At 42.8% G+C, this 21,515-nt stretch overlaps 1 protein-coding gene across 2 annotated transcripts in view; it reads right to left on the bottom strand.

The window, feature by feature from the left end:
* Positions 1-5,938: 5,938 nt before the first annotated feature.
* TOX (thymocyte selection associated high mobility group box) overlaps positions 5,939-21,515 on the bottom strand; it is a 308,626-nt gene continuing 293,049 nt past the window's right edge. For both annotated transcript variants that reach the window (XM_043601128.1, XM_043601129.1), the window contains 3 exons: positions 14,592-14,969; positions 7,421-7,572; positions 5,939-7,084 (listed from right to left, as the gene is read on the bottom strand). In XM_043601128.1, the coding sequence (XP_043457063.1) occupies positions 7,048-7,084; positions 7,421-7,572; positions 14,592-14,969 (567 nt within the window). In that variant the 3' untranslated portion in view covers positions 5,939-7,047. The remainder of the gene's footprint in view (positions 7,085-7,420; positions 7,573-14,591; positions 14,970-21,515) is intronic.

Below are 21,515 nucleotides of genomic sequence, written 5' to 3' on the forward strand. Positions count from 1 at the left end.
CGGGGTTCGGTGGGGCTCAGTGACACGCATCTCTTGCCTTTTGCTCTCCATAGTGAGTCACTTCATTTCTCCCATCGGAAGTGCTGAATTAGTAGTATGTCTCCTCAGCCTTTCGCCCACCATCATGGTGCGGGGAAAGAAGTGGGAACCGTGGCTGCCTGAGGAGGAAGGGCCTATCTCAGGGCTGAGCAGTACGGTTCATTTGTCTACGCCTTCCAGTTCCACGGGGTGTGATCCCAGTTCCCACGTCAAGCATCAGACGGCATCCACGGCCGGGACTTCAAAACAATGTTACTCGGAGGTCAGACGTTGACAAACACCTGCTTTCAAGGCCCGTCCAGAAAAACCTGGCCCCGGAGGCCAACTCCCTCCCCTCCCCCCACCGCACGCGGAGTAACAGAAAGTGCCAGCGTGGGTGAAGAGATGACAATATTCTTTTGCAGCTGCTCTGACAGCTTATTTCAGTCTGATGCAACTCAAACAGGTTGAGATTAATCCTCGGAAAAGCAGTCCTTTTGGAAAGACTAATGTGACTTTCCCCATAACACTGGGGCCTTTATAGCCTGATGTCTAACTACATTGGAATGTCATTCTTTCCACTGCCTTTATGACTGTACTTGGATTTGAAACTGCTAGGTCTTATTCCAGTGCAAAACTCCATCTGCACCCCCTCCCCCCCCCCCCCTTTTTTTTTTCCAGACTTCAAACCATCCGAACCCGTCTTACTCTACAGGTTTCCACTGAATCAAAACGCGAGGTGCATGTTTTACCAAGTGACTGGTCCTCTTAGCACCTCCTAGCACTTTCGGAGTGCTAGGGAGCAACCTCAGTCCCCACGATAAAGACCAAAGGCAGCTCCCGAACTTTCCGCGAGGGTCCCCCCCCCCCCCCCCACCCGGCGGGCTCTGCCCCGGATTTGGGCAAGCGCCGGCCTGAGGAGACCAAACATTCGTTTTGGAAATCTGAGGGCCCCGAACCTCTGGCCGCCCCCTTTCTAACTGTCTTTAAAACCTTTTGCCTTGTAACAGTTGCAGGCTGTGGTTTTGTTGTCTGCGTGAGGTGACTCACAGCGCTGCCACTCTCCATGTGGGGAGTGGATTCATCTTGCACCCAAACCACCTACTGACTTCCGGCAGCTCTTATCAGCTAAGCCATCGGCCGCCACGAGCTGACATTTCGGCGTTCAGAAGCTCCCCACCCCCACCTCAGAGAGGGGGGAAAAAAAAAAAGAAGTGACAGGAGGAGAAAAGGGCTAATTTGGCAATAGTTTGCTCTTGCTGTTTGGCCTAGAGAAAGACATTCAAAGTGGTGGAAGATTGTTTAGTAACAGCTGGCGAGCACCAGGGTGTGAGGCTGATTTTCAGATATGACAGGCACTTACAGGAATGCTGCCAGATACAGCTGTTTAAAAGCCTTAATAAACAGCGAGTCAATACTAATCTTTGCCAAATTAATCTTTTCCCTGACAGCCCATCAGAGCAATTATGCTTAGGCTCGTTGTAAACACACGATTGTCAAACAGGGACTCTGCGGCCTTGAAAATACTGTAGTTTGGGTTGTAGTCTTTCTGTTAAAGGATTTCTTCCTCTTCTTCTTCTTCTTCCTTTTTCTTCTCCTTCTCCTTCTCCTTCTTTGGTAGAATGATAAGTCTTTCCACTTTATTTTTCAGTCACTGTGTTTTTTGTATTGTTTTTTGTTTCTTTCCCTGGCCTCAGGTCAGCGTGAATGAAATTTCCTTTTCGGATGTCTTCGCTAGCAAGCCGTTAAGAAAATGTGAAAGCAGGACAGTCATAGGATTCAGGCTGGTGGGCTCCTCTAAGGAGGCACCACCGCGGCCAGCGAGGAACCGTAACACGACCGCGTCGTCTGTTGCCTCCCGGCCCCAGAACGAGAACTCCATCTTCGATTCTTAGCTCTGCAGTTGACAGGTAACAGTGTTCTCTGTTCCTGGGTCCACGGGGGAACATGTTGACTAAGTCAGAGATGGGAAGGCAAAGTCTAGTGTCTCTGTGTGCACGTGTATCGCGAAGTGTGTGTCTGCTGGTTCGGGGAGACTCTCCCTCCCTCCTTCCTCTCTTGAGAGTGATGATGCCAGGAAGCCCCCCTACCCCCACCCGCACCCCACGCCCCTTCTCGAAGCAACAGTCTTGGGTAAGGATTCGGAAACTTTTTGGTTGGGGAAGGCTGATCCGTGATGGTGCCTGGTTCCATGTCTTCTCTTGAGAGTCTTAAAAAAGCTAGGACCACTTCTTCTGAGCCTGGCACAATTTAGGCAGAGTCCAGGAAATACGGTCCTTTACTTATTTCATCAAGTCATACTAGCACTTGGCAATCAGAAAAAGAAAGTTCAGCATACTGTGCATCGATGTTTTAATTTAGCATTCCATACCCGTCTCCTGAAACTTCTCCCCTGCATTCCACACTCCTCCTTGTTCAGCACCTTTTTTCACCTTTGCTTCTGTTTTTGTCGATGTGACTAGTGTGTCTTTTTTTTACTTTTGCAACTAGAAACTCTTGCTTGACAATGTAGACCCCTCCCCCCCCCCGCAAAAAATGGCACGACTCACTTTGAAATTCTTTCTCTTCGTAAGCTTAGATTTCTTCATGAAAATTTTCCATTCTTCATCACTCCTAATGCTTGTCTGCAATATCTCATGCCCTTCTATATTTAAAGAGCTCTTAAACCATCAAGTAAACATCACACAACTCCTGTTGAGGACAGTCTGCGATGTTTCACTCATCTCTCCACATGCCATTGCATTGATTGTGCACCTACTATGTGCTATGGCATTCCAAGTTGCTTCGGAAGTTAGGAGGTTACTCTATTGTAGGAAACCAAGGAGAAGCCTGTACTGTGGGGTGACTGACTCATGAATTCACCCATCAGGTGACTCAGTACAGTAAGCATTTGGGGGTTAAACTTATGATGTAAATTCCGTATCTTGCCTTGCCCTTACGTCAATGTTCAGTCACCAGCAAGAGAGATGAATTTCTGCGTTTCTGTTGTTACCTTAACACGAGAAATGTGAACGAAATGACAAAGTGAAGACCTAATTCCCTTTCCACAAATAAACATTAAAAGAACATCTGTGTGTAACAAAAACTTGGAGGATGTTTATTGGGATTTACTGGGATCTGGTAATTTAAAATATTCTTAATTTAATGTAGCTGTGACTGCTTTGAAGTGGGGCACTTTGTAAACACCCGTAAGTGATTACTTCTCTGAGTACCTGCCCCTGGGACTTTGTAAAGAACTGCTGATTTCGTGTGACATTGTATCTAATTTTGTAGCCCCAACCCCATCATCTTCAGGTCTGAAACACATTGGGTGGAACCATTCGCAATTGCTATTTTTTAGAGGTGAAGGGTCAAATATTGACAGTTTCACACGACTCAATCAATTTGTCTTTTTGAGTAGGGCAACTCTTTGGCAAAAGGTGAAAGCTCCATGGGAAGAAGGAGACTGGCTGCTGATGTGCTGATTTTTAATTTTGAATTTATAAATTAAAAAAAAAAAATCCTAGTAATGAATCCAGCCAGGACACACTGTTCCCTGCAGCCAAGGCTCCCCGTGGACGCTCCTGCCCTTTTTCCAATGGGTTTGGTCCCTTTAAGCAACAGGTGAAAACAATCACAGAGACCAACTTTCATTCGTAGCCATGTTCCCTAATTTGAAGTCGTTAGTTGACCAGTTTTCCATTGTCCACTGGACATGGGAATTGGGATTTTGTTTTTTTTTTTATTTTTTTTAAACGTTTATTTATTTTTGAGACAGAGAGAGACAGAGCATGAATGGGGGAGGGGCAGAGAGACAGAGGGAGACACAGAATCCGAAACAGGCTCCAGGCTCCGAGCTGTCGGCACAGAGCCCGACGCGGGGCTCGAACTCACGGACTGCGAGATCATGACCTGAGCCGAAGTCGGAGGCTTAACCGACTGAGCCACCCAGGCGCCCTGGGAATTGGGATTTTGAAGGATTCTTTCCTGTGTATGCTACAGACACAGGTCAACCCTCTCTTAACCACCGGGGCACTTTGTTTTTTCTTTTCTAATTCGTTATAATTTTGACTTTGGTATTTTGGTAAAGATACTACAGGTTCAGTAGCAGTGCTGAATTTCCCACAATGACTTTTTTTGAGGTCCAGGAACCCTGCGAAGCACCATGGCAGGGACTCGGTGTATACCATCACTGTCCCTTTGAGTCACAAGCTACAAGATGTTGTGCCCAGGCTGAATGCCGGCTTCCTTAGACGTGGAGGTTTCTTTTCTTTTCTTTTTTTTTTTTAAGCTTATTTATTTTTGAGAGAGAGAGAGAGCACACGAGCGGGGAAGGGACAGAGAGAGAGGGGAACAGAGAATCTGAAGCCAGCTTTGCACTGACAGCAGACAGCCGGATGCAGGGCTCGAACTCATCGTGAACCGAGCCGAAGTCGGATGCTCAACCGCTTAATCGACTGAGCCACCCAGAGAGGTGGAGGTTTCTCAAGCAACACCTGACAGTACGAGCGCTCAGGTGGATGAGAGGGCATTCTCAGTGCTTCTGGAAAGAACATCTGTGGCCCGGCAGGCGTTAATCCCTACTGGGCCTCATCACTCCTGCCATGAAATTTTTCTTGGGATTTGTCATCTGACTGGGTGTCCTTTAGAGACTGATGGATATCCAGATAGAATATGGTCACTCATGGTAATAATTTTTATTTATGATGTATTTTCTTTTATTTACATTTTTTTTTTTCCTTTTTTTTTTTTGGTATTGAGTTTTAACACTCTCTCTACCCTGGTGGCACACCTGCTCTAGAAAAGTTGTAAACAACATTGTACTTCTCTGTACAGACTGCCTGACAAAGTCAAAAGGTGGTGGTTCTCATCCCGGTAATCACCTTCTCGGTTTAGACAATGCAAGTGAAAATTTTACTTTATCATAATATAATAAATAAAAGACATTAGGTCATTAGTAGTGCTGGTATATTTCTAAAATACTAAACAGACAAACAATAAACTGTGAACTTAATCACATGAGTCCTTATACAGTTTCAAGACAGGAAAATTAGAGCTCTCGGCTACAGTCATTTTAATAATCACATTGGATCTGCATTATTTATTAGTTATTACATGCTCAAGTGATTCAAGGTTGTACAATGCCTAAAATCATTCCAAAGCAAGCATACCTTTTGGCTTTTTCATTCTGACTGGGTTACACAATGCATCTATTTGTATTTTGTTAAGGTGCTAAGTTAATTTCACACATTCCATGAAAGACGCACCAGCCATCCTCTTGATTTCCAACCAGACTAGCTTTCTTAAAGCAATCCCCTGTCGGGGGGGTGATTGGCTAGCTCTTTTTGATGCAAAAGCTCTGCCAACCTTCAGCCAGATTCTCAGTGCTTTTGGTTCCCTAGCAAATCTCTAGTACCCTCAGAATTCTCTGGGAAGACTCAGGAATTCAGGAAACAGAAGTAGCTTGGGGAGGCAGGACAGACAACACGCATCTCCATTTCGAGCAATAGCTTTCAGATTTGGAATGCTTCCCTTTTCTTTTTTGCTTTCTGGTTACTCACCTTTCATTTGTAGACATATTCCTGACAGTATGCTTCCCCCGTCCTTCCTCCCATCCTTGCGTTAATTCCTAAGTGTTTTCTGGATCTTGTGAAAAGCATGCAGGTTGAGGAATTTTAGTTGATTGGACTGCAGGTGTTTTGTTTTTTGTTTTTTGTTTTTTTTTTTTTTGGAGGAGGGGCATTTACAGAATTGACTAAAACCAGCTGAGAACCAAGAAGCAACCCTTTTCGGAGAGAGAACCCATCTGTTTAGTCTTGGAGTTTGTGTGACGTTTGGGGCAATTCTCTGTTATAGCGTACGAAGAAAGGAAGTTCTTAAATATCAGTTTTTCTGTTTGCATCAACCAAAGAAATGTAGAAATAAGGATGGGTGACTTTAATTTGCTGCTAAAATGAAAAGTAGGTTGGCTTTTATTCATGTCACTGTAAAAACTAAATAATAAAGTATTCACACCAAGCGTGAATTTTTTTTTTTTGCCAGCAAAAGTTAAAACATCAAAGAAACCTCTTTCGAATACTAACAAATTTACTTACAAACACCTATATTTATTATTTCATAAATAGGCGCAACAGGTTCCATAAAAAAAGATTAAATACAGACACAGTATGAAGAAACAATAATACAGAGCCATATGTAAAGGTTATAATTTAGCTGTTTCCAATCTGTTTCTGCATCTAATAAAATACCAGGTAAGCATTTGGCAGTTTTATACATAAAAGGACTTAAATGACATTTACTAACCATTACACAAAAAGTGATACAAAAAAGCAATTTTTCTGCAGTACAAAATAAATGTGTTCGCGTTTCCCTTAACACTAGTTTCTTTTTGTCTGGTCAATGAGACAAAGCCAATTTGTTTTTAAATTAAAATCATTTGGGAATACGTTTTTTTTTTTCAAATATTTTGAAAATATAGAACTATTAGTTGTTTTAAAAATGAAGTAAAAATATGAATGTTTGCCAATTTAACCCCTATTGTGAAATTAATCAACTGGAAGGAGCCAGTTTCAAAGTACAATTTAGCTACAAAAACATTCACATTTTATACTCTAGGAGAGTGTGACATAGATGCTATTTACAAACTTGCTATGATTGCTACATCAAGCCATTTAAAAAGTCTTTAGTAGTTTCATATAAACACCCATTATGAAAACCAATGGAAAATCCAGGACTTTTTACCCGAGACATCTACAGTTGCTAAGGCAGTTACTATAGCGTAGCACTTCACAGCAAAAAACCAACATAAAATCTGAATGGTCCAAATTTCCTTCAGGGAAGAAGAAAAACAATGTCCAGAAGGGATTAAAAAAATAAGAAAGAAGCATGACTATTTCTTCCAGAGTGGGTGACCCACAAGCTCAAATGGTCCTAAGTGCTTAGCAACTTGGATTTTCTAATAAAATGGAGAACTGCCTTGACTGTACAAAGCAATCCACGGTGAAGAGACTTCCCTGAATTCCTCAGTGGAAAGAAGAGGTGTTCAGACTTTCAGGTGAGGTACAGCGCTTTGTCCCTCTGCATGCCCCTGTGTGAAGAGAAAACAGACAACGCCGTGTCTTGTTGGAAGGCTAGTGCTACGGGCGACCGTGGGGGAGGTTCGTCTGTTTGTTCTAGCTTGAGGGATGGGGCTGGGCCCTGGGAAAGTATACAGTTAAACGGAACAGGGATCTCCGTTTTTAAGCCATCTTTCTTCTTCCCGCTTTCTAAAAGATGATCTGGTTAGAGTGGGAGAGAGCCAGATCATCTTTTAGAAAGCGGGAAGAAGAAAGATGGCTCTTGCCCTCTCTCCCCTCGGGAGCAGGGGACACCAAGCATGCTATGAGAGCTGTCCACCAGCAGGTGGCGATGACCCGCCACTTACCCACTACTGCAGTAGTCGTTATTCCAGTCCACCGGCTGGGCGGGAGGGTTTCTGCACCCAGAACGCACGTACTCCATTGCTTGGGTGACCACTTGTGCAGCTGTGGATGTAGGATTGATTATAGTCTGATAGTCGGGTTGAAGAGTAAATCCCTGAAAGGGAAAGCAAGTCCACAAATAAGGATCAAAGTGCCTCGTTAAGAAGAGGAGGCCGTAAATATTTATCCATTGTTTGCAAACACACTAGGGCCTTCTTGCTGGTGTCTTTGCAAGGGCAAACGTATCCAGAGGGCCCAGAAAAATTAAAACAAAGGTAGAAAAGAAGTGCCCACAACCCTATTCTTCTTACCTTTCCTTCATTTAGCCACGTGTTAGAAAACCTTTAATTACACTCTTGAGCAGATAAATTGAATTGAGGAACAATTTAAAATACGGGGAAGCCAACTCAATCAACACAAAGCAAAAGGGTCCCTCGGTTTATGTTTTCTATCAAACCTAAGGATACATTAATAGTTAATCCCCAGAATATGCAACAGAATCTCTTTTGAAGGATTCAGGCAGCAGGTGGCTGAGTGTTTTATTAGACTACACCTATTCACATATTGTTCTCAAAACCCGTTTTCTTCATTCAGTCACAAAGGGACCATCTGCTGCTTCTTTTATTTGTGCTTCTTTCTCAGCTAAAAAATTTCAACCAAAGCTTTTTAACAGTTGTTGGACTAATATGAGGAAAGAGATTCAAAGCAACTTGCCATGGAAAACACAGAGAAGGAAAAGTGTAAGACAGAGCAAATATTTTTTAATTGAAAAGTCTATTAGCTGCCAAATAATAATCGACTTCAGGAAGATTCTTCTTAATACACTGGTATGGTGAAGTGTTGACTTTTAATCCTTGCGAAGCTATTAAAAATTCAAGGACAGACTCTCTGAAGTATATAGCTATATCTGGTAAACAAAAAGCATTATACACTAAGATTTATTTTTAGCTTATCTGGTGAATTCAAGAGCAGCATAAGCAAGCTTTGCTGGAAATGACCAAAAAAGCAACTTAATTAATCTCGTGGTTGTCTCTTTCTGCTGCAGATATCATGCATGGTTTTTAACCACTGAAAAAATCAAGAGATTTAAAAATGAATCACTCCCTATTTACTTGCAGGGAGCTTTGGAAGGCATAATATTGAGTTTTTACTGTTTTTTTTTTTTTTAAACTCAGCAGAATGATCAGAGGATTGATTTTTAACTAAGGATATTTCCTTAGACCTTGATTCATGTTTCAGTGTCTCGGGTAAACACTCCAAGTACCTATTATCAAATGTCTTCAGTTCTCCATTTTGGTTTTAAGATACTAATTTATTTTCCATTCCAATGATAAAGACTTCAAGCCAATGTCCACACCAACTCCCACCACAGCCGTAGATGAAAGACAAACCTTTGGATGATTAGAGGCACACCATTAAAAAGCAGAGAATTCAGCCAGCCTGACTACTCGACCTCACACGGACTAAAAGGAACAGAGTATTTTCTCATTTAACAACTGGTTTGTGGACAATAAGTATGTTTGTGTAGACACCACCTGCAGCTCAAAGCTATCAACATTTTCTAAAATAGGAAGGTGAAAAGTTAAGAGGTATAACTGGATGTTTGTGTCTCCAGTCCTTTCCAGGCTGATTTCCTTTCTTTGTCCAGACAGTGCTGTATCTCTCACATGAGGAGTCCCACTGGCTTTGATTAAATGTATTCACTGCACTATGGTCATAGAATCTTGTCTTTATGGGGGTGACCGTCCAGCTTTCTTGACTTCTTTCCTTAGTGTCTAGTATGATACGGGGCAAACAGCAGGACAAAGCTCCTAGAGAGAGGAGCCTTGTGTTGACTTCCATTTTAGCCCCTGTGCTAAGGGCTCTGCCCATGGGGACTTGAGATCAGAGGGTGTTTTCCCTGCTTACTGGATATTCTCAGGGCCTACCTACTCTGTAGTAGTGGCTCAGTAAATCATCTTTTCCAGTAAATAAAATTTAACACAGGCCACCATCGGGAAGGCACGGGGGTGTATAAATGTGTAAATGCCAGGGGCTTTCCTATCATTTTAATGTAAAGTTCTCCATACTGGATTTTGGCACAACCGATAAAACGTAACCTAAAAGTAAACAAGTGTCAAAAAAAGAGCAGTTGAAAATATCTCGAGTTAGTTGAAGGTATGGAAACATAACGAGAGAGCAAAACACAGAAACAAGCCAACTGCCTTCCACCTAAGCCAACACAATCAACAACAGAAATCACCACCGCTTTATTCTCATCCAATGAGAATGGTTCTTCAAGGTTGGGTGAGAGAATATGAGGAGAACGCTACTCCTCGGGCTATTAGTTTAAGATTAAATGGGTAACTTCAGGTTATAAAACCCAAATTAGGTGTTATCTACGAAGTTCAAAGCTTTCAAAGTCAGCCAACCTCCATGCCTCAATTTAAGAAGATCAGTAATATCAAAACGAGCAAGGGTCAAGAACAATACAGGCAGAGCCTGGAGTAACATTCTTTTACTTGCTTTCGATCTGGAAAATGAAACATTCTTCTGAACACTATACAGAGAGCTGCTGAAGTTGAACCTAGAGCTAAGTATGTTTTGACTATTGATGTAAATATGAGACAACAATGATGATACACATTTTTGGAAAATGTTTGCTTAGCGGCCTAATTAAGCAAGGCTGAATATTTTGCATTTTAATGCTCAAGAGAAAAATCACCAACTGTTTTGTAGCATGCCTGGAATTGTAAATTTCATTTTCTGGTGCCAGATTGAAATAAAAATAGAAAACGTGATAAAGATTGATTTGATGTCAGAAGGGACATTTGCTCTTTAATTAGATTTCTGTAGCCCTAGTGGTTTTGTTGTTCTACCAAAGCAAGTCCTAAAAAGCCTGTAGCACAACCGAACAGTGATCCTCATATCCACACTTTCCCGGGAACTAATTTCATTTCCTGCCTGTCTGGAGAGGTATTTTCAACAGGCATCAATGTTTTTTGTCTTCACAACTGATTTATTCATCAATCTCAATGTGATTTTTTTTTTTTAAACCTTTAAATTACACCCAAATCCTAAAGCAGCTGTTTATTACACGAGGAAATTGAAAATCTGTCTGTGTGATATCATACAAAGATTTTTTCTTAAGGTTATAAAGGAAGTTGACAGATATTAATGGTTTTTTTTTCTCGTGACCTCATTCGACAATACAGTGAACAGGAAAAAAAAAATAAATAAATAAAGGAAGAAAACCGGACCGAAAAAAAGAAAAAAAGAAAAAAAAAAGCAGGTCCATGGGCTTGGTGTATAAAACATTGTTCTAGGGGGAAAAAAATGAAACTATTTTTCCTGGTGGACTATGCGATTGGTTTTGTAGGATATATTCATTTTCAGAAGGAGAGTGAAATAGGCAAAGTAATACTGAAATACGAGATGATATTAAAAATACGGTAGCCATTAACTTGCTTTCCCTTTCTCTCTTTTTCTTTTTTTTTTTTTTCTTTTCACATTTGAGTACGCGAACATGGCCCCCACACCCAGGAAGCAAGTCTCTTCCGGATACAGGTGGTTTGGATGGTGAATCGGACAGGTTGAGTTTCATCCGCAACCTGGTTCTACAACTACAGGCTAAAGACCAACTTTGAGAACTTGAACACTGGCCTTGACAGGCTGTTGTGATGGTAATAAATTGAGTGACATCAAGGGTGACAGACTTTCTGATCCTGATTTTAGGAGTATCGAGTTGTTGGGGCTGCTGGTCTCCCTACCCTGAAGATCCTAGTCCGTTGACCTGCCTGTGACTCTGACCTCAGCCCCTATGCCTCTCCCTCATTCACCGTGCTCCCCACTGGCCTCCTTCCAGTGTCCTGGACCAGCCGCGCTCCTCCCCAGGCGGGTCCTTCCAGCTCGAGCCTCAGAGCCTCTGTTCCCTGCTTCTGCCCTCTGCTGGTTGTCCCACCTCCCCTTTCCACCTTCTGATTCAGAAAGGCTGCTTTCTCTCCTCCCTTCATGGCTGTGTGAGCCCTCCATAGGGGCCTCCCTTACCCACTGCAGCTGAAGGCTCTGCTATTTCTCTACACAGCCCGCAGCTTGAATTTCAGTTCAGTTTTTCTCCCCCCGCAGGATCTTATTACCACCAACACACCACAACCGCCCCCCAACTCTGATGTCAGCTGCGTGGGGGACCGAGGCCTCATTACCTGTCTTCATTTATCATTCAATTTCCAAAGGCTAGACAGTGCCTGGCACCGGTTAGGGGTTCCATTAATCTTTTTTGAATCAATGAAATAAAAAAAACCCCAAACTTCCAAAGAACCGAGATTCTACAAACTAACCTATAATTTCTCCTAATATTTAAACCCTTCCGTTACTCTTTTTTTTTTTTAATTGCTCATTTGTTCACCTGCCCATTCAACAATTGTTTCATTTCACCCACCATGATCGAGTCATGGATAAAAGGCATTTTAGTCACTGTAGTCTTTTGGCTATTTACCCTCCGTTTTGGGTGCATGCCTTTGTGTCTTCTATTATGAATGTAAATTGAAATCAGGTCCTACCATCTCAGTAAGAACACTTTTTGAGACACACTAATAGAACTGACTTAAAGATTGATGAACAGCATGCCCAATGTCATCTGTTCTATTTTTTCCTATTCGGTTCTGACTCCATGTAGAAAGACAAATCTCCTGAGTTTTCACATGTGGCCCTTATGTAGTTCTGAGATGTTTGAAAACTACTCAGGATCACAGCTAGCTCATCCGAGGTGTTTGTATACATGCAAAAAGGAACCATCTGAGTGGGTAAATCAGAAAAAAGGGTGTCCTCTCTAAACAGAGCTGTAGCCCTCACCTTGGTGGAGGGGACTGTGCTTTCTCTCTCTCTCTTTCTCCGAGAAGAAACTGACCTGCAGTAGAGCATCATGAGCAGAACGTGAGCCCTCAGCCAGGCAGCACCTTTGGCAGGAGTCAACCCAAGGACGCAAGGTCGTGTTCCTCAAACCATTCATTCTTTACGCAAACGCCACTGGCTCATTAAAATGCAAGGACACCCAAGAGTAGCCCTTCTATTGTGAGTGATGACTGATAGAAAGAGTGGAAATTTGACCTTATGAATGTCACTTGCCAGTCACAGACACCGCTGTGGACAAGTATGATGGTAAGAGTTGGCTTTTCCCCAGTCTTCTTCCCTAGTGAATCAACGACTAGATTCTTGAACATGGGTAATAAACCATCAGAGCTTTCTCAATATCTTTGGCTTAGGGATCAGGGAAGACTTCAGTAAAGAGGTGAGTCCATTTGCTATTACCATTTTAATCTGAGAATGAACTAGAATTTAAAGACTCTCCAAATTCTTAGGAGACACAGCCTTTCTAATACAAAACCGGTAATAGTCTATAAGAATGATTAAGAGTGAGGCGTGCCTGGGTGGCTCAGTCAGTTGAGCTTCTGGCTTTGGCTCAGGTCATGATCTCGCAGTTTGTGAGTTCCAGCCCTGCATCGGGCCCCCTGCTGTCAGGACAGAGCCCTGCTTTGCATCTTCTGTCCCCCCCCACCCCCCCCCCCCCCCCCCCCCGCCAATCAATCTCTCCCCTCTCATGCTCTCTCTCTCTCAAAAATAAATTAAAACGAAAACATTAAAAAAAAAAAAAAAAAGAATGATTAAGAGTGAGAGGCAGCAGGCCTAGCATTTAAGAATCCGGGCTGTGGGGCGCCTGGGTGGCTCAGTCGGTTAAGCGTCCGACTTCGGCTCAGGTCATGATCTCGTGGTCCGTGGGTTTGAGCCCCGCGTCGGGCTCTGTGCTGACAGCTCAGAGCCTGGAGCCTGTTTCAGATTCTGTGTCTCCCTCTTTCTCTGACCTTCCCCTGTTCATGCTCTCTCTGTCTCAAAAATAAATGAACGTTAAAAAAAAAAATTAAAAAAAAAAAAAAAGAATCTGGGCTGTGATTTCTGAACAGAACCGGGTTTGAATTCTAGCACCAACATTATGGGCATATTACTTAACTCTGCCAAGCTTGAGTTTCCTTGCTTATAAAATGAAGATAATGCTAGTTCCTGCACTATAAATTATCTGAAATTAAGGATAAGTTAAGGTAATATATTAAGGTTTGCTATTGTCAGCTCTCAGGAATCCGAATATATAATTATAATAATAAAAATAAATTTGGGGCTACATATATTTGATTCTTCTTTCTGTCTCCTCTCCACCCTACTCTGGTCTGACTGTAGACTCAAATTCCACAGAGGAATCAATTCTATAGATATCAATTCCAGATATCAATTCTATAAGAAGCCTGAGTTCACATAATTAGTTATTGCTTTGGAAACTATAATAGAGTCATTGGCTTATAAAAGCGCTGGCTGAATTTGATGTGATTTGTAGTTTTTACCTTGGTCTGTATTTTCAAAGCAAGTTTTCAGGATTCTTGAATGCTTTATATTTAGTTTCCTTTGTACCATTTGATCCTCATTTAAAAATTTTCCAATAACACCAAATCCTAGAGGCACACTTGATTTCAAAGAAAAGTCAAGCTAAGATTGCACACAAGCGGGTTCAATAATTGGGGGAGTAGGCAGAGAGGCTTTCAAACTTCCTGTGTTTTCTGATTTATGCAGCAGCCACATACCCATTTTTAAATAAGACACTGGTTGAAACTTTCATTTCTTCGTACTTTTAAGGTCGTGCCAATTTGATATTTCCGAATATCGAAAAACGGTGGGTCTGATTTCGTTTTGCAGCATTCGTTGGCCTCAACAGGCATACCCATCGAGACTTTCCAAACAATTTTTTTTTTAAAGGCAGATTCCTCAGTCCCCAAGAAATCTTTAACAGTGTTTGGCATCTCAAAATTATAAACGTACTTCACTCAAGAAGCAGAAAACAAGGAGGGTGATTACAAGTGCGATTTCTAGAGATGGGGTCGGAAGCCGGAGGGTGATCATGGAAAGAAGCCACAATCCATTGCTGTGATCATGTAATGCTGCCCAAACTCACCGCCTGTAAGTTATATTTTTCCAACATTGGTCAAATACCTTCCATTTTCTCTCCATTCAACAGAACGGAACACACATGCCCCCCTGCCCCTTTCGCTGGATGCACAGACCCCCACCCCCCAGCACTTCGGAACAAGGGGAGCCCGGGGTGTGGGCACCTACCTGCTGCATGGTCGGTGAGTGTAAGGCCTGCATGGGGAGCTGGTTCCCAAGGGGCTGCTGCATGGTGAGTGGCTGGGGCGGCTGCATGTTGAGATGCTGGTGAAGAGGTGGACTGATCTGGAGGGGAGGAGGGGGGGACACGGCCATGTTTGCTATAGAGACAGTCACTGGCATTTGGTTATTCGGCTTGGGGGCTATGCTCCTTGGGAGACTGGGATGCATGGCAGTTAGGTGAGGATTCATTCCTGGTTGTTGGTGGTAGTGGGAACTTAGGTACAGAGCTGAGTGGGCCTGGCTGGGCCCATGGAACACTGACGGCTTTGAGTTGATCAGCTGAGGAGGTTGAGAGGTCTTGACGTCAACAGGTTCACTGTAGCTCTGCGGAGGAAACAGACAAGAGCGGAGTTCAGAGACGGGTACGCGGGGTGTTGATTTCCATTAGCAAGACGCTCTGTGAGTGCATTCGGGAACTTCCACGTGAATCAACACCTGTTACTATGCTTGAAAAAAATTCTTTTTAATGTGTATTTATTTTTGAGACGGAGCGCAAGCAGGGCAGGGGCAGAGAGAGGGGGCCAGAGGACCCCAAGTGGGCTCTGTGCTGACAGCAGTGAGCCCTGGGTGGGGCTCGAACTTGTGCACCGCGAGATCATGCCCTGAGCCAAAGTTGGAGGCACAGCCGACTGAACTACCCAGGTGCCCCAACACCTGTTACTATTCTTGACTCTTAATCTAATTTGTAATGTGATTTATGCAAGGCTGAGCTTAATCTTCCTCTTTGTGGAATCTAAAACAATCTCCGGTGACGTTTTTTTTTTTTTCCTTTGCCTAAATGCAAGCTCTAAGTTGGTGACTTTTCTCATCACGCAAACAAAGAGAAAGATGAGGGGCAGGATGGATGTCATCAGTGCCCTAATAGGAAATACGAGCAGAGCTCACTTGGAAAGTAATTCAGTTCTGGACTTCTTCCACTGATTGTATGTTTCATTTTTTTATTTTTCTCTTTTATATTCTTAAGAAGCCTTGGCCTAGATATTTGCACAAAGAAAACAAAGCTGGTTGATGGAAATGAAAACGGGAAAAGGAGTTCTAAAATACCTTTCTGAAGTCATATAAAGCCACATTAATATAGCTTCTAAGTAACCACAGAACTCATCTTGATTTTTAAAAGAAGTTTGTGATGAATTGTCCCCCTTAATGAACTGGATAAAAATAATCTCTCTTAGAAATTTTTGACTCCGTTATAAATTAATGTAATTTTGCCCTAATTTTTTTATACCTCCATAAAGCCATTCCCTAATAATCTTTTCATTGACTTAAAAACTAGACCTGTCGGTGGGAGCTGAAAAGAATCAAGAATTAACCCCGAAGCGTTTCCTCTTGGGCAAACCTACCTCCTACTTTCGCGGAGAGGAAGAGGCTGGTAAAACAAATGGGGGAAAGTAAAACCAGCTGGGGAAGAAAAACGCTATTGTGTCCTGGAGAAAAAAGTTGTTTTGTCAAAACAATGTCTTGATGTTGCACATACACTTATTCTGCAACCTTGAGATCACGCTTACTCCATTTACGGGTCAGATGAGTTCTTGTTAGTGTCAGTGAGGCAGGGTCCTTCCGAATCCCACAACACGCAGCACCACCAATGGACCAGCACGTTAGGGACACTGGTCGTCATGCAGGGTGGCGCGAAACGCCACGTGGGGATTTCATTTCACAAGACAGCCTATACCACTGCTCGCAGCGCAACTCATCTTCCCCCATGAATGTAGGAAAATGAAATGAACACCACAACGAGAACCATGCTGCGTATGTGTGCAGCCTTGAGGACAGTACGTGGGGGGAATGAATGGCCAGAGCCACATATTCTCTCCAGAGAAAGGACACAACTGACACCTGTGAAAAATACAAACCATAGAAACCTGGGGTCCCGGGAGGCTCGGAATTCTCCACGTAGAGTGCACAGTGAGGTGCCCCCCGAGAATTCGAGCCCCTCCAAGAGTCCTCTCATAATATTGACCACTGTGTCCATATTGATGCTGCTTATGAAATATGAACAGACATTCAGACTCCCCGTCTTCGGTGTCAATATTCAAAATGTCAAGAACTGTTCACCAAAAATTTTCAAGGGGCGCCTTTAGACGAAAGCTTTGCTAAATGCGGTCCCTAAAAGGCGTTTTCGGTTAAAAAAAAAAAACGATAAAAAACACGTAAGTAGGGCTTTTTTTTGTTGGTTTTTCACCTCTGCTTAAGAATTTGTATTGTTGATGTGCAGACTAGTGAATAAGTCCAAGAAAAGGTCGAACGGGTTAATTCAGGCTGTGTGAACAGTGACTAATTCTACATCAGAATAACATGTTCTGCAGCGATAGGCCTCGAAAGTCATTCCACATATGCCAAGAAAATTACGTGTTTGCGGTGTGCTTGTGTGGTTAAGTCATCCGGGCAGTGGTTTCATTGTGTTTCATTGCCTCTTCCTCGGTCTACCGTAGAAGGGCTAATTTCATACGTAGTCACATACTCCATCGACTTCCTCCGGGAAGAGAACTCTTACACACGATAGGCGTCTATAAAATCTAACACACGTGAGGGCGTTCTTTATTTCTTGCTTTATGGATGTTTTTAATCTAAATAGAAGAAAAAGAAACTCACGTTTCCCCTGGTGTCAAAACTATGAAATCTACGTATTGTAAAATGGTTTCATCTTTATCTCTGTGGCCAATAATCACCTCGTTATCAAATGATATGGCACACGCATAGATACGTAGCCTGAACTCGTACGCGCCCGCGTCTGCACGAAACCAAATGCACGCCGGAGCGTAGGACATGTTGCCCAGACATCATCAGGCACTCACTAGTGGAAGTAAGTCCGTACATTTGTGAAATGGAACAAACTTCAAGAAATACACTTTGCTACACGTAGAACAGGAATGCCTCACCCTGCTAAGCACGGATGCTGAGGCAGCAGCGGGGCCGGCTTCGTGGGCCGGTAGCTGGTCCTGCTAAGCAGTTCTGGGTACTATACCCACTTCGCCCCTTTGACACATGCAGTTGCCAAGTCTTAGGGGGGATTTGGGGAAAAGTAAGTGTCTTGTAAAAAGCAAGGTTCCGGGGCGCCTGGGTGGCACAGTCGGTTAAGCGTCCGACTCTCGCTTTCGGCTCGGGTCCTGATTTCACGGTTCGTGGGTTCGAGCCCCGAGTCCAGCTCTGCACAGAAGGTGCCGAGCTGCTTGGGATTCTCTCTCTCCCTCTCTCTCTACCCCTCCCCCACTTGCACTGTCTCTGTCTCTCTCAAAATGAAATAAACTTAAAAAAAACTTAAAATAAAAAACCAAACAAACAAGGTTCCATGATCAATAAGGGAATGAGTGTGTGCCTTCTCAGAGCCTTCAGAATGCTAATGTATGTTGTGAATCTCCAACTGAGAGCCACAGAAACGTTTTCTCAGTGGGTCATTTCATGAGAATAGTCTTCAATGGAAAACACTGGTTCAGAGGAACGAATAAATTACACATACGTATTTAAAATGGCAAATAGAACTACATTTCAATTTAAATAGTCACTTCTTGCCTGAAATTTAAACTAATTTTTGTTGCCTCAAAACGCTTACTTGAATTCCATAATCCAGGTATATTATATTACACTAATCCAGAGTTTCATGTTTCCTGGAACACGATGTGCATGGTGAGTTTCACATTCTAGGTTAAGGATAGTGACACAATTTCTAGAATAAATTAGAAAGCTGGTAGCTTTCTAATTACAGCCCAGAAGAGCTACGGAATGCACTGGTTTTCTTCAATAGGAGAAGCAAAATAAACAATGAACCAAATTCTCCTGAATTGCACCTTCTCTTAAAAAGTTTATTTATTTATGTTGGGGGGGGGGGGTGGCTAGGGGCAGAGACAGAGGGAGAGAGAGAATCCCAAGCAGGCTCTGTGCTGTCGGCGCAAGCCCAACGCGGGTCGATCCCGCAAACTGTGAGATCATGACCTGAACTGAAATCAAGAGTCGGAGACTTAATGGACTGAGCCACACAGGCGCCGCCCCTCAGCCTTTGGAATAACAGCATGTGGTCCACCATATAGAGAGATGACAGAAAGACAGATTCAGAGAGGACGATCTACAGCCCTCGGTACATAAAAATAGAGTCCAACCTAATTGGAGACACTTTTTGCCAACCTCGTGAAGACTGGCTTCTCATGGTAATTAAACACAACATTTTGTCTCCCCAGCCATTTATCTGTCATTTATCTTCTCCACACTAAGGCATGTAAGGATCAGCAATGCTAAACCTATTTTGAAATAGTGCTTTTCATCCCTAGAAGGACTCTCTCTCTCTGGGCAAACAAATGAGACGGGTTCCCCAAAAGGATGAGCCAGGCAACACTTGAAACGTAATTTCTAATATGGAGGGAGGAAGAATTTTGAGCAGTTCTATGTTTTGCCTCTGCTTTCTGAATTGTCGAATGTGAGAAGATGGATAATGCGTCTAGTGTCCGATGTGTAGCCACGTGCCTACACATGATGGGCGCTCCAGTAGAGGCTCTCTGCCTGTATTCCCTCTTTAGGACAATGTCCTGCATCATCAAGAAAAGCATCTCTGACCCCCAGAAGATCAGATCGGTCTTTTCCGCTCTCTTCTCTGCTGTCAGCATGAACCATACCCTTCTTGAAGTGACGAGAAATTATAACCCTCTGTCCTTTGGTTATGTACCCTGCCCTTAAATTTTTTTTAAGTTTATTCATTTTGAGAGAGAGAGAGAGAGAGAGAGCGCGCGCAGGGTAGGGGCAGAGAGAGATGGAGACACAGAATGCGAAGGAGGCTCCAGGCTCCGAGCCGTCAGCACAGAGCCCCGACGCGGGGCTCGAACTCACGAACCACAAGATCGTGACTTGAGCTGAAGTTGGACGCTCAACCGACTGAGCCACCCAGGCGCCCCCCCCCCCGCCCCCGTACCCTGCCCTTTATTCCCCACTGTGGTGGGTGGCGGGGCAGAAGGAAGCTAACTGTGTTCCACTTGCATTTAGAGAATTTGTATCTTTATGTAAAGGTCCACTCATTTAGATGGGGAAAAAAAACCTGTTTCTAGCTTCACTTCTGATTCTTCTTTTTTTTTTTACATATTCATTTATTTTGAGAGAGAGAACGACAGAAAGAGGGAGTGGGGGAGGGGCACGGAGTGAGGGAGAGAATCCAAAGCAGGCTCCATACTGTCAGCATGGAGCCCGATGCAGAGCTCAATCCCACGAGCTAGGAGATCATGACCTGAGCTGAAATCAAGAACTGGACGCTTAACCGACTGAGCCCCCCAGGGGCCCCTTTACTTCTGATTAACTGTTATTCAGACGAATACAACCAAGTGTCTATTAATTACAGAGCTCTTTTACTGCTTTGGAAGATAGGTAGCAGAATAAGTTCGTTTCCCACAGCCAAGTGCCATGAATTCATAATCTGATTAAATGGGAAGACGAAGAAATCATAAATTTAATCTGCTCTGTCATGTTCTTCCAATTAAACTGAGAGAGCAAGGCTACAATTTTGCAAATCAGTTAGATTGTTTATAAAGGGCTCTATACCTACCATTCCTAAATCCGAACTGTTTTCCCATACAAACTAAATAACTTAAATTTGCTTCCATTTTCAAACACACTAACCACTTTTCTTTAGCGGTATGTGGTTTGGGTAGGTCACCTGGCAAATGTGATTTTACCACTGTATACACAACTGAAAATCAACCCTTAAATCTGACGTTTTCATGAGAGGAACGTGTTTTTGCTCTTAATTTCTGCGTAAGTTCTATTCCTTCTTTGATTTTAGACCACTGATTCTGAAAGATGTTTTCCATCAGCAAAATGAGTGTGTGTGTGTGTGTGTGTGTGTGTGTGTGTGTGAACAGAGACCTTTTGGGTCTTCTCAGTAGAATCTTCCACAAGGGATACAACTCTATAAACCTTAAGATACTTCTTATTAACCACGTTGTTGATTCCTGAGATAGTTTCAATTTCATTTATGTTGTACAAAGCAGATAATACTGCACAGTGTATAAATGCCCCCATTCTGGGATGATAAGTGTTATAGAAACGAGAAACTGACAAAGCAATTGTTATTTAAAATAGCAAAGTATAAACACAAGACATAAAACTCAGTGGAAGCAACAATATAGGAGTTGTTGAACCAAATCAGATTAATAGCCCATCTAATTTGATTCTTGTTTTCAGCACTGACCAACACTTGATGCACTGGAAATTAAACAGGATTTATGCATGTACTCAATTGTGCATTGTTACTTTTGTAAGGAAAATTCTTCCTGGTCCTTGCAGGTGATTAACTTACACCCTGAAGCATGAGATTTTATTATCTTTAAATCACGATCTGGGCTTACAGAGCTGCAAATTTTATGTTAACAGTCATAAAATAATCCATCCCATTGTCAAATTCAGACCCAGCGTTTGTCTCAATAGCTCTCCATGGCATGAACTCTAGAAGTTATTTCAAACAAAAGAAATCATTCCTTGTGAATTTATTATCCTTCTGTTGAACTGAGTGTTGTGGCTCTTTACTATTATTGCTCATGGCAACAGAGAACGGTCCTGATTTGATTCAATGTTGTCCTCCACTCTATATTTTTATAAAAAGCTTCCACTGTCCGCTGTACAAGGTAGAAACGAAATCTCCTATCTGATGTGTGGCCTTAAAGTCATGACTCAGATTACTGTTATTTAACATACCAGAGAACCCATTCATTCAAATGTTGTCTCCTCCCAGGCTGGCATTTCTAAGAAGCTGTATGCATATCCCAAACAATGCTGCTCTTACTTGGAATATTTGGGAATTTCACTACTGGAATTCTCTTCAGAGCCAGTGGGACCCTGTTTTACATATCCTCAGACAACTCTTTGTCTTTTGATGGGGAATTTGATTTTTGGAAA

Source organism: Prionailurus bengalensis, chromosome F2, assembly GCF_016509475.1.
Source record: "Prionailurus bengalensis isolate Pbe53 chromosome F2, Fcat_Pben_1.1_paternal_pri, whole genome shotgun sequence".
Classification (NCBI taxonomy): domain Eukaryota; kingdom Metazoa; phylum Chordata; class Mammalia; order Carnivora; family Felidae; genus Prionailurus; species Prionailurus bengalensis.